The sequence below is a fragment of the Chiroxiphia lanceolata genome, chromosome 6 (assembly GCF_009829145.1).
Source record: "Chiroxiphia lanceolata isolate bChiLan1 chromosome 6, bChiLan1.pri, whole genome shotgun sequence".
Taxonomy (NCBI): Eukaryota; Metazoa; Chordata; class Aves; order Passeriformes; family Pipridae; genus Chiroxiphia; species Chiroxiphia lanceolata.
In genome coordinates, this window is record NC_045642.1 from 29,397,632 (window position 1) to 29,416,594 (window position 18,963).

General features: G+C 41.0%; 1 protein-coding gene across 5 annotated transcripts in view; it reads left to right on the forward strand.

The window, feature by feature from the left end:
- The window catches only part of MAP3K9 (mitogen-activated protein kinase kinase kinase 9), a 132,968-nt gene continuing 114,005 nt past the window's right edge, over positions 1-18,963 (forward strand). For all 5 annotated transcript variants that reach the window (XR_004357477.1, XM_032689892.1, XM_032689890.1 and 2 more), the window contains exons 1-2: positions 1-404; positions 5,389-5,802. Coding sequence is in view for 4 of the 5 variants with exons in the window: in XM_032689892.1 (XP_032545783.1) it covers positions 104-404; positions 5,389-5,802 (715 nt within the window). In the remaining variant the exon portion in view is untranslated. The remainder of the gene's footprint in view (positions 405-5,388; positions 5,803-18,963) is intronic.

Consider the following 18,963-nt stretch of genomic DNA (forward strand, 5'->3'; position numbering starts at 1 on the left):
GGCGGGCGCCGGGCCGCATGAACAATAGGCGGTGGTCCCGGCCCCGCCGTCCCCCGCAGTGCCCGGCTGCCTCGGGCGCCTCCCCCTATGGAGCAGCCTCGCCATGGAGCCCCTCACCGAGCTCAGCCAGGAGGGCGCGGGCGGCGGGGAGCCGCCGGGCGGCGGGCCGCTCTGGACCGCCGTCTTCGAGTACGAGGCGTGCGGCGAGGACGAGCTGAGCCTGCGGCCGGGGGACGTGGTGCAGGTGCTGTCCCGGGACTCGCACGTGTCCGGCGACGAGGGCTGGTGGACGGGCAAGATCGACCAGCGCGTCGGCATCTTCCCCAGCAACTACGTGAGCAGCGGCGTGCCGGGAGGCGGCCCGGAGCTGCGCGCCCGATACCCGCCGCCCCCCGCCATACAGCGTAAGGGGGCCCGGGCCGGGGCGGGGGGCTCGGCGGGGCTCCTCCGCCGGGACGAAAGGAGCCGGAGGAGGGGGAAGAGGCACGGTCACGACCCTCCCCTGGGCCAGAGGGGGCTGGGTCACCGGGGGAGGGGGGACCGGACCGGCGGGGCTACCGAGGTGGGGCGGGGGGAGCCGCGGCCCGGCCCTCCCGCGGTGCCCGAGGGAGGCGGGACCGCCGCCGACGCGGGGGGAGGCCCGGGCAGGCCCTGCGGTGGGTCCTGGCGGGAGCCGGGGCCGCCTTGGAAGGGGAAGGGAAGGCCCCTCCCGGTGGCGAACGGCCATGGGAGGCCGCGGGCCCGGGCGGCGGCGGGGTGGCTGGGCGAACGGGCCCTGCCATGGCCCTTGGCGGGGAGCGGAGAGGCTGCGGCGTCTCGGCCCCTCCCGTCCTGGGGCTGCCCCGGGACCTTGGTCCGTTCCCTTTCCCACCCGGGGACGCATTCCTGCTGCACCAGTGCCCTTCTGTCTTCCAGGCTAGCGCGCCGCTCCAGGGAGGCCGAGCCTCGCTCGGTTGGCGTTTCACCGGCGCCAAGAGCAGTTTCCCATTGTTAAGTCATGTGTTTCCAGAGGCTGATAAATTTTCATCAAACGACTGAAGCCTGGCGGCTGTGCAGTGATGGAGTCACTGGGGCTTCTGGTGACTCTCCCTTTAAGAATATCCTTAAGGAAGGGTTGCTGGATAGGAAGCAGTGTCGATTCACTGCTAATACTTGTTCAGTATCTTCCTTCCTCCTAACCAAAAGCTTATTATTTCTGACTGAAAAATTCCTAAGGTGACTCGTGTTACCAGGTTCCTCTGACCTCGTACAAATTTTGTCCTAAAATACCTGTGAACGAGTTCTATCTGCTTTTGGGTGGCTAGGCCTGCCTGAGGATTGCTTGAGTAAGTTGTGATGCTGAAGGCATGAAGGGATTGGTTTGTTTCTGTGAACTTCATGGCAGTTTTGAAGCCTTTGTTAGAGACAGAGAATAGGGCCGTTTCATCTCTACAATTTTTTTTAGCCGCTACATACAATTGTGGAAAGAGAAACAGCATGGGATGACTGTTTCTGGATCCTGTTCATCTATCACTGTTGACAATTCAGGCAAGGATAATGCTTTTTTTTGGAGGGGCAGAGAAAAATCTTCAGACTAGTAGGCTTTTCTAGAAAGTAAAAGAGATGCTTTGTCCTATGTAGGTCGTATCTCCAAGGAATACAACTAATAGCTTTTTTTTTTTCTTATTTTGTGTTCTGCTTGAAAGTATTTAGGTAAAACTCAGTAATTTCTAGCATTGCCCTTGGGCTTGTGAAGGGACTAGGTTGGTAGTGGTGGTCCTTTCTTTCATGCTGCTACAGTATAGATAAATTATTTTTTCCCCCACTTGCAGAAAACACTGTGAATGAATCTTATTAGGTTTTGCCTTTGAGATAGTTAGGAGAACCATTTCTGCAGAACTCTTTGAACCCTCAACTCCCATCCTATTTTGAACGTTCAGGTGCAGGGTTTATAGCTGTGGATTCTCCTGTCTTGCTGCGTTTTCTATGGTTTGATAGTTCAGGAGCAGATGTGGAGTTATATCTTTCCCCTTTACCCTTGTCTTTCATGCCACGACAGGGCTACACTACTTCTCTTCTGTCAAGTTATTAGCCTTTATGATGATCATCATCTGTTCATGACAGAGGAGAACTTACTGCCCTCCAATAGATGTGTATAATGCCTAAGGAGTACATTTCTTTCTTAAAAGAAACAATGCCATTTGGACAGTCTTGTTAAAGTTGGCTGCTGTTGAATTGGATTTTCAAGTTTAATGTTAGAAATCCTTTGCAAGGAATGATACCACCTTTTAGAGCTGGTGATGTTAGTTTGCTAGCTGTTGGGAATAACAGTCTATTCTTACTGGACAGTGAACTGTTAACGCTTTGCAGGAGTGATGCAAAGTGTCATTCCAGACACACACCTCTGCACAGAAACTGTTTTTACTTGCTTTCTTAAAGTTTATCTTTGTGTTTAATGATGGGCTAGGAGTATAAGTCCTTTAGATTCTGCTTTCAGTGAGAGGTGTACTAGTATAGCTGGTAATTTTAGCCATCCCATTAGTGTGCCTGAGTCTTGCTTCAGAGATGGTACCGTGAATGATAAAAGTAGCCTGTAGAGGCTGTCAGAAGTGGACCAACTTGAAGGACCCTCATCTGCAGTGTGGGCTCTTAACACACTTCAAAATTAATTAAATAGCTTCATCATATGGTATAGTAAGTGCTGATTAAAAAGCACCTGCTTTGCAGTTGTCAGCATGGCCACTAGTTCATGGTGTACAGGCCCTGTAATTCCTTATCAGTCCCTAGAGGAATGATAATGCTTCATTTCTTAAATTCTGAGGCAAAAATGCCCCTTAAACATTCCCATTGCCTGTACAGTCCAGTACAACACATCTGCCAAATTATACTGGAGTTTAGAGGTGGGATTAGTGTTTTTAGTGCCCTAATGTAGCGGTATAACTCAGTCTGTGAAAACAAAGAAGCTAATTCAGCACAAAATAGCTTTAAAAAAGCCCCTCGAAATATTTTTTTTAAATGAGGGATTTTTCTGATGAAGCTTCCCATGAGGGTGAGCTGGCCAGTCTGCCTTACAGAAACATACATTTTCAAAGTTAAAGGTAAGGTCTAAATAACATTCAATGTCACATGAAATTTTATCCGGAAGCCGAAGTCTCTCTGTTTTACATCGTAGCCCTGTTAACTTGTGCATCCAGCAGGGATGTGCTTTTTCTGACGGAAAATGGGTGACGGCACACAAAGACTTGTACTTTCCATCCCTTCGGTTTGCTTTGCCCACCTCGTTCTCCTGCCTGACACCTTCCTGCCGCGCTTCTCCCCTGCACGGCCGCGGGGCGGGGGGTCGGGGCGGGGCTCTGCCCGCGGGGCCGTCCCGTGTCCCGTCCCGTCCCTCCGCCCCTCCGGCACCGCTGCCGCCGGAGCTGTCCCTTCAGCACCTGCAGGAGACGGCTCTCTCGCCGCCTCGTTCATGCCCTCTCAGTGCGTGAAATGCCCGAGAAGAACACAGACTGGGAACAGCCCCGGAATGCTGTGTCCCCGGAGGTTGCGGGGCGGGCAGTCGCCCGGTGCTGTGGCTTACGTGTTTGTTCACTCAGTCTTTTAACTGAGCTTGTCCCTAGGAGCCGGTTAACTGAGGATTATAACAGTGCTGAAATTCTACTGACTGAAGAGATAGGACTCAACATCTGATTTCTTTAGCTCTTATATTAGTGAAAAATACAAGAGCAGCTCCTTTTGTGTAGTCTCAGTGACATTCTCAGTCTCATATGTGGAGTTATTGTCATTACAGCCTTGTTCTAAAATTTCAGTGTTTCAGGTCAGAATGTTCTTCTTCATATTTTCTGGTAATCTCTATCTCATGAGCACCAAGGCTGGCAGGAGTGAAATCTTCTTTGTTTTGCAAATCCTTGAAGGTCAGTGTTACTCAGAGTAGCAGAAAAAGAAATTATTTTTGTGTTCTGGACTGGAAGGGACCTTTCCTCCTTTTGGAAGACTTTCCTGGCCAGTTCTCTGTCTTGTTTCCCATTAATCTTTTGTTCATGGAACACTAGGAAAAGGATCACAGGTATCCTTATTAAACTAGTTTATAGATTTGACTGACTTACAATAGTAAGATAGACTTTGAAAAATCATGTTCAGGGAAGACAGAGCTCAGGCAAAAATAGAAAAAAACCTACAGCTGTGGAGAGAAGAGTTTGTACTAATTCCATGCAGCTTTGTGACAAAGTCTTGTATTCTTAGGAAAGACATTTGATTGGAATAAGGAAAATAGTTTAATGTGATCTAACTTGCTCCCTTACAGGCTTAATTTCCTTTCAACTAAACAAAACAGGGGAACCATGTCAGATTTGGCATTTCAAATGCAGGAAAGTATTAAAAATCTTGATGACTTTCTGCTTAAATCTTGGTAATCAGCCAAATATCAGACAGAATAGGATCAATGGTATCTCTCCAATGGCCTACCACTGCTGTAAATTCAGCTGTGTCAGCATGTTTTCATTGGTCAGTATGTGGGGTTTTCATTCTACATTAATCAGTATTGGATGGGTTCTTTTGGCCACCCATGAGTATAAGCTGTGTTTAGTGTGCATTTGTACAGGATGCATTTTCTCACTGCTTTTGTTCCAGATGCAATTTACATGTTGAATTAAGATATCTGCATGTGTAGGTTTTTCCTATACAATGCCAAGTATCCACCGGTTACTGTGTCAGCCTGTAAAGTGTAGCTGTGAGTGCATGGGAATGGGAAGTTTCTGTAATAAGAATGCAGTATGCAGCAATCAAAAAATATTTTTCTTATTGCTAGCACTGCATACTCAGTGTGTGGTCTGATCCATCTGTCTGTCACACTATTGTCAGAAGCGTCAGAATTGGTTAACAGATCTCTTGTGGGGAATGAATCTGCAGAGCCTATAGAGATCTGGAAGAACTCTATACAAGAACAAGCTTGATTTGGGAAGGACTAAATGATTGTTGTGGCAATTCAAATAAAGAACAAATGCAGAAGCAGATACATTTTATGTTGAGTTTTAGATATCTCACATTAAGCACTGTGTTGTGAACACAGCAAAGATTAGTTTGTGTGTTTTTCTTTTTTGAAATCTTGTGCTGTCAAGGCGGGTTTATCTGTAAGTGGTGGGAAGGGGCATCAGTGTTATAAGAGTTTTAAGTGTGGTAAGAGGACATAAAACCTTCATACGGGTTTTATGATACTGCAAGATCTATTTTACCACACTGTTTGGCACTAAAAGATTGTTGGAAGGGACTACTGCTTTTGTTTATATTGTTTTGGCATGAAAATTGGCCCTTCCTCCAAGGGTAAGGGTGAGGTTGGGCAACATGGACCTTCAGTTGATGTACAAGCTGCATAGTTGCTAAATGTTTACATCTTTTTTTTTCCTCTTTCCCTAGTCCTGGAGATCGACTTCTCAGAGCTTGTTCTGGAGGAAATCATTGGCATAGGGGGCTTCGGAAAAGTGTATCGAGCTGTGTGGATAGGAGATGAGGTTGCTGTCAAGGCAGCTCGCTATGACCCTGATGAGGACATCAGCCAGACCATTGAGAATGTCCGCCAAGAGGCCAAGCTCTTTGCGATGTTAAAACACCCCAACATCATTGCCCTCAGGGGCGTGTGTTTAAAGGAACCTAATCTTTGCTTGATCATGGAGTTTGCCCGTGGAGGATCGCTAAATAGAGTGTTGTCTGGTAAAAGGATACCTCCTGACATACTAGTGAACTGGGCAGTACAGATTGCGAGGGGAATGAACTACCTGCACGAGGAAGCGATTGTTCCCATAATTCACCGTGACCTGAAGTCCAGCAACAGTAAGTGTTACACAGTGAACAGTCAGGGTGCTGGGATATGCTTTTGAGAAGAAATCATACAAAGAAAAAAGGGGAGTAATGTTAACTTAGCGATCCTTTCTTGTGAACCACTGTATCCTCTAATTTAATCCCAGAGGGGTTTATTTTTATACAGTATGGTGCTACAGACTGCAGGAAACCTGTAAATGCTTTCATTCTGTAGAAGCAACTTAACTGATTGGATACAAAAGCAATTGTAAGTGAAGCGTGCTTCTCTAGTAGTTAACATACATACATAAATAGTGTCTGTTTTATTGGCATTTCAGCAGACTTCTGTATGTTGGAAAGTCTTACTGAACTTAAAATGTATATTCTCCTTCCACTTTTTGGAAGGGTAAATACTCCTTTGTTAAGATAAATGCTCCCAAACTTTCATTTACTTGCTAGATTTTGCTGTATAGGTGAGATGCAAGCCTGTTTTCCTTATGGGAGATTTAACCCATCCCAGCTGAATTGGATCTTCTCTTTATCCATCATAGAGCTGGTGTTGACAGAAACATTAACTTGGGTAAATAAAATGTCCTTCTACATCCAGGATTTCAGCTGATGTTTGTGATGCTTTACATGGGATGCAGCTGACCCATTATAGAACATGGGGATTGAACTTTGGCAGTTAGGATTGTGGAAATCGTGGTGATTTTAGCTACTCTATGTTACCAGCAGCATGACTGTCTGCCAGTTGGGTATTGCTCTGATAGTGTGTCTCTTTTCACAAACTTAAAATTGCCTTGAATTCAAACACACACATAGAACATTATGAGTGTGGGAGCAAATTATTGCAGTAGTTTAAAGGTCATAATTTCCTTTCCTGATGCCTTATGCATCTGATTAGCCTTTTTCTCTGCTTGGCTATGTCTAGATGGCAAGAGCAAACACATAGTTGCATGTTAGCTGTGGTGGTTTAGGTTGGTGTGTTAGTATGAACTTTTCATTTATGGCTTGAGTTAAAAAGGAGCACTGTGAACTGGGTGGCTGGGATGCAGGCATATGTTCCCTTTTGCTTTGAGGGCAGTGACATTAGCAAAGAGATCTGACAGATGGGAATTTTAGTATCTTAAATAGATTCAAATGAGCTAGCATTAACTATTAAAATGCTGTAAATTTCCAGGCCTTGCAGAATCTTCCTATGTTTTTTTTCCTCAAATGTTGTGCCAATGAATTTAAATGGTTTGTTGTGAAGGTGTAAAAAAAGTATTAGTTCTTGTTAGTGAGTTTGCAGATAGGAACTATGAGAGCTTTCAAATTAGTTTCTACAATGTTATTCTTATACTATTAAAGTTTCCTTTTTTATTAGAGTAAGACAATCTTAATGTCTATAAAGATGCCCTAATATCTAAACCCTCCCCTTATAGATGGCAGTATATATGGGCATGTTGATAAATGCTGTAAAATTAAGGAATGATTTGCTCAGTTAGTGGATTACTGGCTGCATCTGTGAATAAGAAGTAATTATCTTTAAGTGTCGCGCCTTTCCTCCTTACCAAAGAAAATATTTATTTGCTTATTTTGCTCACAGGCCATTAAGACTTTATTGCTTAGTGCTAGCTGAACATTTTTGAGGTTTAGAATGAAAGTTATTTCTAAGATGAAAAACTGCTAGCTAATGGTATTTTACTGTTTTATTTGGAGCAGAGGCTGCTACCTGTTAAAGGTAAACATATCAACAAGAGAACCAGCCCAACTAGAGGGACACCAGTGCACAATGTTGCCAACCAAACAGATATGGATGCTGGAAAACATCTGTGCTGTCAGCAGCAAGAGTAAATGTCTCTTGTCACAGTGAATCAGCAGAGCATAGTTGTGCTGCACTGTAAATTGTTAGTGAGAAGTTGAGGGGTTTGCTACATGTATTACTATAATTTCCCTCATTTGAGAGGAAGCAATAGTAAAGAAAGAGGAAGAATGAGTGGGAATGCCTGTGGGAGGATTCAGAGATGTCCTATGTTTGTAGGGGAAAGGTGGTCTTGACCAAAGATAGCATCAAATCTAGTACAGAAATAATGGGTATAGGGAAAATTCTATCCCAGCTAAGTCTGGAGCAAGCAGCATTACATTTGGGAAGGTAAACAAATGTAGGAGCTGATACTGGAGGGAAGGACTTGAGATATTTTAAGGAAAATTGATTGGTTTGTTTCTCTCTTGGAATAAGATGAATTAGTAACCTTGGGTATGGGCTTGAGACGTTACAACAGCTGTTTATTTTATTAAACAATATGGAGTTCCTCATTCTGGGCTGTGTGGTGGAAGGGATGTTTTAAAAAATATATGTTCTTTTTAGAGTGAATCTATAGAGCAAGTATCATAAATATTAGATTGTGACAATGGTGGAGCTTTTTTACGGGGATTGGGGACTGTAGGCCCAAGTCATGTCTTTCTTGATTATTCTGTCACTGCATTGCTGAAATCCCTTTTCCATTATATGTAATAAGCATCTTGGGAATTTCTCTGTTCTGTGTTCTGTGGAAAGCTTTTTACTAGTTTCGTAAAGATTACTGGACTAAGTATGTTATTGCATCCTGACTTATATATAGCTTGCGTTTTCTCTTATTTTTCTGATGTACTTGGTTTTCTCAATTACTGTGGGTAATCAAGAACAGGTTTTCTCCTTAGCTTTGTGCCTGCAGAATTACACGGATGTAGCATTTCCTTTGTGCAAATTACCACCCACCTACTGATAGGCAGTAATGTGTCTCTGGTGAGGGAACAGCTTCTGCTTGCAAGAACTTGGAAATGATTCTTGCAGACACATTTCTTACTACGTACTAAACATCTATAAGAACTGTAGAGCTTTCATGGGAGCATCAGCTGTATTGATCTACTGGTTGGTACTGCCTATGTTGAATAATAGTGATTCTCATACACTCATCTTGCACCAGCTGGGACGTACACTATGCACCTGAAGCTGAAGGATGGGTTAGTTTGGGAGGTAGGGAACAACATGGGGGAGTGCGAAAGAATAGAGTTGCCTTATTCAAAATCAAGTTTTCTCCTGGAATAGAAGAAAATCAGAGAATGCCTTGTTTTCAGATGTCTGCCTGTATTTCAGCAGATAGAGAATGCATCAGGACAGTGCTTCATGATGAATCTTTTAAGGTCACATTACATTTTGAACAGTAATGTGTCAAGTGGGCACATTAATACAAGTCTGAGAAATTACCCAATTATATAAGGATTTGAAAAAAAAAATCCTATTTAATTTAAACTATTACAGCTTTGTGGACTCAAATAGTACATACGAAAATAATAGTTGTCAGCATTTCTGGTGTGCAAATAAAGAACGTAGGATTTTGATTACTCTGGGAGGTAACTTCATCTCATACAGGGACTGAACTTAAGGGGATTATTTGACTATTCCAGAATTATTTGTCTATTTCTTGAGATTCTCCTTGTCAAAAAGCATGCCGACCCAAGTTGTCCACCTTTTTTGGTTAAAAGAAGGAAATTTTTTCTTAATTTTTTTTCTTCTTTTCATTTTCATAACTTTACATTTAATGCTAATACATTTAGAGCGTAGGAAAGGTGCCCTGTGAGTTTACTACCATGTTTGTTTGAGGCAGATTTATTGTAAATCTTGGAGGTTCTGAGGGCTGCCTCTTTCACTGCTTTGGGGATGCTAGCAGGAAATTAGTACATAATGGTCTTTACAAAATAAATTGCACACCTGTGATTTATTTTTAGAGTCCCTGAAATTATTTTGTTGAGTGTCAGTTCAGTTGGCAGTGAGTCTGGTAGGCAAGTGTTCCAGTGGCATTACCAGCAGTCATATAAACTACACAAGGGAAGGAAGATAATTTAGGAAAGCTGTTTCGTTCTGCTGTGTGAGGAGATAAGTATTTGTTTTATTTTGGTATTTGATATAAGGGATTCAATTTATTCCATATGAAATTTAATCTTATTAATCTGACAGAGTCCTCACTGGTCTTCATCTGGTGATATTGCCAACCTCTCCTCCTTTCGCTGCGTGTTGGTGAGCCATTGAGCATATGTTACAGAATTGGTAGTAGGTTTTTCCCAGTGTGAAGGCACCTAAATAATCTAAATGCTGAGCTATAGAAAAAAAGCAACTGAAAATGCCCAGTGAAGTCAACATCACTGTGTTTAGCACAGCACTTAACAGTTTCCCTTCCTTTTATCTCTTACCTGTGATTCAAGTCTCATTTCTGGCCAGAGGAAGGTACTTGGCATATAATGCTTAGGACGAAAAAGGACAGTTCTGTTGGTTTTAGTGAAGTACTGTAAATAACGAAGCTAGTTCTGTTTGTTTCTGTTTGTCTGTCAATGTTAGATATGCCAGTGTTGCTATAGGACTAATGCCAGTTAACTAATACTGCAGAGCACTAGCAAAAGCGTATTTGCTCCTTTTTTTTGACTGTCTCAGCAAAACATGTTTGTTATTTACACTACATTGAAACATTTTGCTGAGAATGTCCATGCCAGTTAGCAAAGTGCTTTTTAAAAGTCACTATGGTTGTGTTCCACAAAGTGGCACAGAAGATAAGCAGCAAAGTGGCATGGCCAAGGTCAAAGAAAGAGGTAAGGACAGAGCTCAAAATAAACCCCAACAATTCTGAATCAGCCAAGTCAGTAGTTCTTCCCTTCTAATTCTTTGAAGTCTTCACCGCTCCTACTTCTGGACCACTAAGGTAAGCTTGTGATATCCTGCTCTTCCAAGCTCTAGCTTTCTGAAGAATTCCAAACCCTCCTATAGCTTTGCGTATTTAATGTAGTTAAGCCTTTTTCTGTTCATAAAGATGCCGGTAGAGCTGACTTTCACATGGATAGTTGTTCCTAGAACTTACAATATTCCTTGGAGATTTTTGGTTTGTGGGGTTTTTTCAAAGTACGGACAGATTTTAGACACAACTAGTTCAAATCCAGCTCAAGGGCAGCAGGACTTCAGTGTTACATGTTGGTAACATTGGATTTGTTATCTCATTCCTTGTTTCAGTGTTCACATCCCAATCCAATCGTAGTTGGCACTCTTCTGTCAGTCTTTGTTCAGAGAAGGAAAAGTACTTGATGTACACCTTTTTTTCTGTCTGGCAGTGTTGTAGAGAGAGCTCTTCCAGAGAACACTGTTATTATTGCTGCTTCTGGTACTTCAGTGTAATTTGCTGACTAATTCTCCAGTGTTGTACCTTCTATCAGAATGGATTTCCTTTGCCAGTGCAATTAAATGAGTATGAGTAATGCTTTATGTAAAGTGTAGTGAAACTATTTCAATGACGTCTGAATGCTTTTCACTGGGTGAATAATCGATCTGGCCTTAGTTTGGAAGTCCCTTGCCCTGAAAGAGTAAAGTGATAAAAATGTGATTTTTTTTTTTTTTTAATTTTTTTTTTTTGGGGGGGTGGTGGTAGCGAAGGCAACATCTGGGAGATGAATTTTCAGGGAGCAAAAATCGGTAAACTTTTTTTATTTCTTTGAGTTTTAAAAAATGTGTGCAGTAGAAATCAAGCCTTTCAAGCAGCCTGGATATACTGCTAAGGATGATGAAAGATGACTTTTGAGGTTCTGCCCTTAGGCAATTATCTGTTTCTATAGACAGGCTATAAGATATTGCTAATGGTGCATAACTTCTAGTTCTGGTTACTCGCTTATTTCTCTGTCTCCCCAGAATATCATCCTTTGTGCTGATATCCTGATCAATTGCATCATGGTTAAAAAAAATTTTTGAGTAACTATAACTTTTTGTGTGTGGTAATATGATGAGGAAATTCATGCCATTAATACCACAAGTTTTTATTGAAAATAATGAAAAAAATTAATTTCATGTACCATCAGTTCAGAAAATGGAAATTATGCCTGAAAGTGTTGCTAATTTCTAAGACGTTGAGATACTGGGAATTTACAGAAGTAGGATGACAATATGTATATTGTACTTTGGCACTTTGTTGGGTTTTTTCTTCTTTAGCTTTTGTAAATTAGTGCAGCTGTTTTCCTCTGAGAGGTTTGACAGATGCTTTCATGTTGCTATGTTACATGTTTTAGTAGATTTCTGAGAGCTCCAAAATTAAAATATATCTCCTGTAAATGGTTTGGTTTAGTTGAATATGAATTGATGTCTTCACTATTAATTGCTTGTCAAAAATAGAAAGTCTTTATGAAATAAGTTTCATGTCCACAAGAACATTTTGGTATCCTGCTGCTGACATCATGTAGTAAACAGGCAGTTTTACAGATGGAAATCTGTTATCTTCAATGACAAGTATGGAAAGAGTACCTCTTGTTTTTAAGAAATGAAATTGTCTATTACTGTTGAAAACCTACCTAATATCCTTTTCATGTCATTGGGCCACTGCATTCTTTTTTTGCAGGGTTCTTTCTGCTCCTAAGAAAAAAATATCTGAGAGTCTTGGCTCTAAGCAGTTTTTCCAAATTGTGCATATGAAACCATAGAACAGATATGAACAGACCTACGTGCTGACATGCAGGAGGTGTACCTGGGCATCCCATGAATTCACTGTCTGACCATCTGTGACAGAGCTGGGATAAATCTGTGTTGTTCTGAAATTTCCAAGAAGCAAGAGCGAGAACAGCCTTGTTGTGGAATTTCTGGGGAAACTGGAATAATTTTTTCAGCTCCACATTTTTTGGGTTTTTTTGGTATTGGTTCCACATCAGTAAACTTACTTGAATTTTGACTGACTCCTGTCAGCAGCTTCACTCTTGCTTTTCTTATCAAACAATTCCATTCAGAATTTCAACATATCTGAAACAATTTCACTCTGGAAGCATCAGATGTTAAACACAGTTTTGTTCTTTGATGTGATGATTCATTACCCAAGATGTTTCCTTAATATTAAGTAATATACCATTTTGAAGATGGTGCATATTTCCTTATGACAGGACAAGCAGTCTTAAGCTGTTGGAAAGAAAACAGAGTGTAGCATGTGGTTTTAAGTAGCTGCTTTTAAGTACATGTTTACTTTCTGATTCTAGAATAGTTTGTTATGTTGGTGTGACTTTGATTGCCAAAAGATGTGCTGAAGTTGATTGGCATGTCTGCTAATTCCTTCTTAATTGTCTGACTGCTAATGGACAGGTAAATTTAGTCTTTCTCAGACCTTAACTTTTTGCAGATATGAAAAAGAAATAATAACAGAACCTCACTCATTAAGAGAAACTATTGCAATGTATAATGATTTAGAATTGTGTTGTTTGGTTTCATCAGTGTTTCTTAAGATTGGGAAGAAGAGGACTCGCTCACAGAATAGTAAATGTTTGGGTCCCACCCTGTAGGCTTGGAATTTACAGTGGTAATGGCAGCATGGTGCAGCATCACTTAAGGTCCTCTTTGGAAGGAAGTAGCCAGAGGACAGGCAGCCTTTCTTTGAGCTGTTTGTATTACTACCACACACTGCCCTTCCACTTTGCTTTCTAGAAGCATTCTTATATTGCTCAAGCATTTATAAAAACACCATTTTTTATTAGGAATAAAAATACCCTTCCAAACCAGCAAACATTATCTAGTGCACATATGGATTCCCCACATTATCTCTGAAATCCTGTATGTGCTTTGAATATTGTACCACTTAAGTTCAGGATGATTTTTACAGCTACAAGACAAGCTCCTAGTATCTTTCTTTGATGCTTCATCAAACAGGCTTCTGGAATTTGCTTTGGCCTTTGAGAAATGCCATTTGTATTACAACTGTAAACATCTAAAATGCTAGCAAGGCTTCAACCTTGCTTACGTATAGACTCATTGTTTAGATGTATAGCAAATGACAGTGCGCCAGTATCTCCGCTGACTAGTAAGAGGTAAGTACTCTTGCCCCTAAAATTTTGCTTATTGCAGTGATGGCTGTGCTTAAATTGGGAATTCCTGGAGGATTCTTGGTATACTATAAAGAATTGCTAGTATGAATAATTGCTGTAAAGATGGTATGTTTAAGAGTGGTGGGATGTATGTGAACCCAGCCGTGTCCACCTACCAGAAAAGTATTGTGTTTCTAGTTGTTTCTCCCCTATGACTGTGGGCCTATGAAAAGATGTGAGAGAATAGTCTTTAGTTGCTTTTGACTTTGCATTGTTCAGGTATCAAATAAGTAAAATCACATTACTTTGATAGAACTCGATATGCCTAATTCTGGATTTATTGATTTGCTTTTTCTAGTTTGATGTAATCAGTCACATTACTGTGTGGTTTTGATATGATTACGGTCATCTACTAACTAGGGGATATTCCTAATCTTCATCAGATTATTGTGTAGTCAGACTCTCTGATTACAGAGTAAGGTGGGACAAAAAAACTAACAGAAATGTAGCACATCAAAAAGTGAACAGCTTTCTGAAAGCTCTACTGCATGAGCTGTTGTCTTGTGTGGACTTCCATGTGCTACAGTGCAGGACCACCCTCTTTCTCAGCAGCTGGCAACTTGTTCTGCTTATCTTAAGGTCAAAGTCTGCAGTATTTAAGAAACTCGGAATTTTACTATTGTCAGCTGTAGCTTGGCATTGATTGTGCATCTAAGAGCCTTTTAACGTTTGTTCTGATGAATGGAAATAGACCTCTATCTTTTCTTAATTTTTTTAATTGAATCTGATTTTAAAAAAAATCAAGCACAAGACACAAATCATGTGGATTGCGCTGCTGCCTGTGAAGCTTTTACATCTTCCTTACCTTGTAGATTGTGGAGTACCAGCTTATTCCATTAATGAACAGTACTTGGTGTTATTTCCTGTTTCATAAAGACATCTTAACTGAAACTAAAAACAGCTCTGCACTACTTTTTTTTCATAGTGAATTTCATGTTTCTGTTTGACTGAAAACAGCTCCCACTGAACCAGCATTATTATTAAATCTCTTTTCAGACAGTCTCTTGAGTGGCAAATGATGAGTGTCATTCATGTGATTTTACTCTGTCCCTTCCTTTTTTTGTTGTTGCCTTCTAGGTTTCTTTCAAGCTTTCAGACTGATGTGGTTTGGTGATGCCCTGTGTTGAGTACTCGTGTAATTATATTTTTTCCTTGGGGCATTTAACTGATTACGAAGAGTACAATAATCCATGCCTGAGCTAGAAGGTTGTTCCAATGTCAGCAGTATGGTAGGATTTAATCTGAAACCAGAGCTGAACAGCTCTATTTTTCCCAGAAACTCACCTGAGCATTCTTCAGGGGCATTCCAAGTGTTTTGTACAGATCACTAAGGTGATAAGACTTTTTTCAGCTTGGCTAGGTAAAAGGATCGATTCTAAATATATTGTGGCTCTGGAGGCCTTTCTTATCCCCTCCCCCATTATGCATGAAGCTCTTTAGGGTTACTGTACTGCACGGCTTAAAATCCAAGAACTGCTGTGCTGTCACATCCATCACCTCCTCTAGGTTGATAGAAGAAGACAGTTGGCCAGCTTTATGGATTTGCTGAACCCTCACATGAACTTAGTAATTAAAAAGCTATTGGTTCCAAGGTATATATGTTTTTTTAAATGTACTGTTGCTGAATGGTTAGTAATAAAAGAGAGAAAATATTTGCATATTACTAGGACAATATTTGTGTTCTTTGCTTTTGCTTCTAAGATGTGAAATTTTGAGTGAGTCTTAATTCTGTCCTCTCCAGGATCTTATGCAACACTTAGCCTTCTGCAGCACAAACAAATTAGAATAAAGATGCAGTTGTACTGAAATAAACAGCAGAGTACCCGACAGAAGGTGGGTAAAGGCTACATGTGGAAAGCCCTAACTCACTCCATGTGCAGATCTGTTAATCACTTTAAGTACTTTGAATGCAGGATCAAGAGCAGATTGCTCATTATCTGGATACTTGTGAAGCGAAACTGTGCCGTCTGACTATGGAAGGTAGAGCTAAAATTGCAAATTAGATTTTGGCAAACCACTACAATATGAAATCTGATTTTGGAGTGAATTTTTGAAATCCTTTCCCAAATGCTTTGTTCTGCCCTCAAGACAGAATGCCATTGTACTGCCAATAGGACTTAATAATTAAAAAAAAGGATTGCCTAGCAATCTCAGTCTCTTGTTCCCTTTGCAATAGTGCTGCTTTTTGACTTGTTAGGCAAATTGCAGACTTAGTAGCTGTCTTCTGGCTCTCTGAGACAATGCAGCAGCATATAGCAGCATATTAGGGCTATCTTTCTATCTGGCATCCAGTATTTCCCACCACCACCCTCTGAGCTGAATTGTATCTTGGGACGTTTTGCTGATTTATGGGAGGGGAAAATAGGATTGTTTCAATCATTCTAAGTTTAGTGAAACCATATTCTGTGCAAGAATGTTTTTATTTCATCTATGAGTACTTGTCTCCTTTAAATAAGGACTGTTCAAAAGCTAGAGGACAATGGTTAATACTTGTATTACTATAGTACCTTCTAAATAAGAACCCTGAAGATTTCAGAATGCATTGCATTTGTTCAGAGTACAGTGGAACTTTTAGTTTACTTTTCAGATAAAAGCAAGTAGAAAAAGTAGTAATTGACCCATGCAAGAGGTAAAATATGCTTAACTGATTTTTCTGAATTAGTCTTCATTTAAAAAAATTAATCCACATTTTCATGAATTTTACAGTAGTTGAAAAGTGTTTGGAGTGGAAATAGAAGGCAGTGAAAGGGATTTGTACAAAGTGAAAATTATACATAGATGGTGGGGAGATGAGTGCAAAATATTTTGTAGGCTAAAATTGGCTGTCCCAATTGTGAAATTCCAGAATGTATATCAGGGAACACATTAAAATTGAAGTGTAGTATTAATGTTTTAGTGTTCAAGGAGCCTCTGGCTAGGAGTAGAAGTTCTCATAAAGAGCCTTCAGAGCTCTCCTGGCTTGGACAACTTTATTCTGTGGTCTGAAAAACAAACCCTTAGAAAACATACAGGGTTGAGTGAGGAGATTCTTTGTTTAAGACAAGGTTTCTTGTGACAGATTGGCTCAGTTTTGGACACATTCTGCCATGGGTGGGTGAGTCTGGATCCTGGGATATTAATCAATCTTTTATCCTCTCTGGCAAACCTTGGACTTCAGGAAGCCTTTAGCTTTCTGGGAAACTTGTGTAAAGCAATTTTTTAATAAATTTTTAATAGTTTGGAAATGGAAGTGTTTTCTGTTTCCTTCAACTCTTGCACTTGAGACTTCTGCTGTATTGCTGGCAGAGAGAAGTTTAATGGTAGTACTTCTCCATATGGGTCTGGATTGCTCTTAAATCATACCGTGGAAAAGACTTGTATTATTTAGAATTGAAACCCTGCTCATGTTTTGCATTTAAGGGTTTTGGAATGAAAAAGCATTGGTTTTCCTAAAGGTTTTACTTTGTTCTTTTTTTTCTGGAAAGTTCTTGCACCTGAGATTTGATGGACTTAGTATCTAATATACCTCTTTTTAGTACTTGAATAGTCTAAATGGAGGAAGTAGATGGGCTGATGCTTATTCTACCTGACAGCTTTTGGTATTTTACATTTTGGTAAGTAAAGCCACAGTAAACTGTTCTGGTTTTAGGATAGAGGAAGAAATAAAGTGTGTCCAATATTTCCACTCACAATGAGTACTCAACTCCAGCAATGGTCTTTCACGTTCCAGCTATGACAGGGAAAGCCTTAGTTCCCCTCTTTGTAGCTTCTAGTTGACCTTGCTGATTTTGAAAACAGTGATCATACAGTAGCAGATGAGCAAAGGCCTGTGGGAAAACAAATCTTGTACTAAGCTGTTGTATCTATTGGTGCTTGAGTTGCTCTGGAGTGATCTGCAAAAACACCCAACTGTGGCAAAAAAGTGTGGTATTATTCTGGAAAAGATAAGTTGGGTAGAGTGGTGTAATTTCGTATGAGTTTGAGTTCCCTTGTCATTTTTCAGCCTTTGAGGTCATAAGTAGTGGTATTCTCACTTCTCTTCAATCTTAACAAAATGAGAATAGATATGGTGAAGCATTGAAAGTAAAGCAGAAACCTGGTTGAGAGCCCAGATAAAAATAAGGGAGAGTGGGGAAGAAACTTCACTGAATCCGAGCAGCTAGTTGGATGACCACTTTATGATTTAAATATTAGAGTTGAATGCTTCTACAGCAAGTAAAATAACAAAGACAACGTATTTATCCTATTTATAGTCCTTCCTCTTGTCACTCTCACCCACCCTTCATTGTTGCTGCCATCTGCCTCTTGAACTGTGTAAGCAGCTGATGTGGCCCTAAGGAGACAAGCACAGCACAAAGTAGTGGGTAGTGGCTCTTGGGCATGAATGTGAGTGGGATGTGTTTGCAGGTGATATGGTTTGAAGCTGGCTCCCTGCCAAGTCTCCAAACCTCACCACAAGAAGTCCCCACCCCAAACCTCAGGGAGAAGAGGGAGGAAAAACAACCAAGAAAACCCGAAACGAGAGAGAGACAGCTAAAGTGATATATATATAAATATATTTACACTTATATTACAATTATATACAATTAAAATATATACAATTTCACAAGGGAAGGGGAAGGGGGAAGGGAAAGGGAACAAAACCAAAATAAAATATATATATATATCCAAATCAGTAGCCCGAGATCTAGTAACTAAAGAATTAGCAAAGAAAATATCCCACCACTCTCCTTGGGACAACGGAGAGTCACTCCGGGACGATCGCCGGCAGCCTCCGCCTCCCAAGGTCGACAAGGCCTTACCAGGCCTCGCTCCCCAGCACGGCAGACTCAACAGCAGGGAACCTGCACCTCCAAGCCTCCGGAAGGAAAGAGAGAGCGAAGGCCTCTCCTCCTTTCTTCTTATAGTCTGGCTCACGTAAAAATCGTAGGGAATACTGGGTAAATCTGGACCCTTCCTTGGTTACAAACTGGTCACCAAGGAAGGCCTAGCCCAAACCACCACAGCAGGCTAAATCCTTTTGCTTGGAGATTTTCCGTATATCTTGATATGACTGCTTTCCACATTCCTAGAATCTTGGATGGCAAAGTATTTGACCCACAGCAGTGCTAATGGTGGTGAAGACTGAAACAGAACTACTGAGGTGCACTGACACTTACAGGTATTCAGGTATATCCACCACCTTTGGAGGTTTCAGGCCTTCTCAAGTTTACATTATCAAGTCTTTTCATCGTTATCTTTTTTATTTCTCCTTTTACTTAATGATTGGAACCATTTCCATCAGGCTTGATGTTCATTAGCTAATAGATTTCTGTTCTTGTG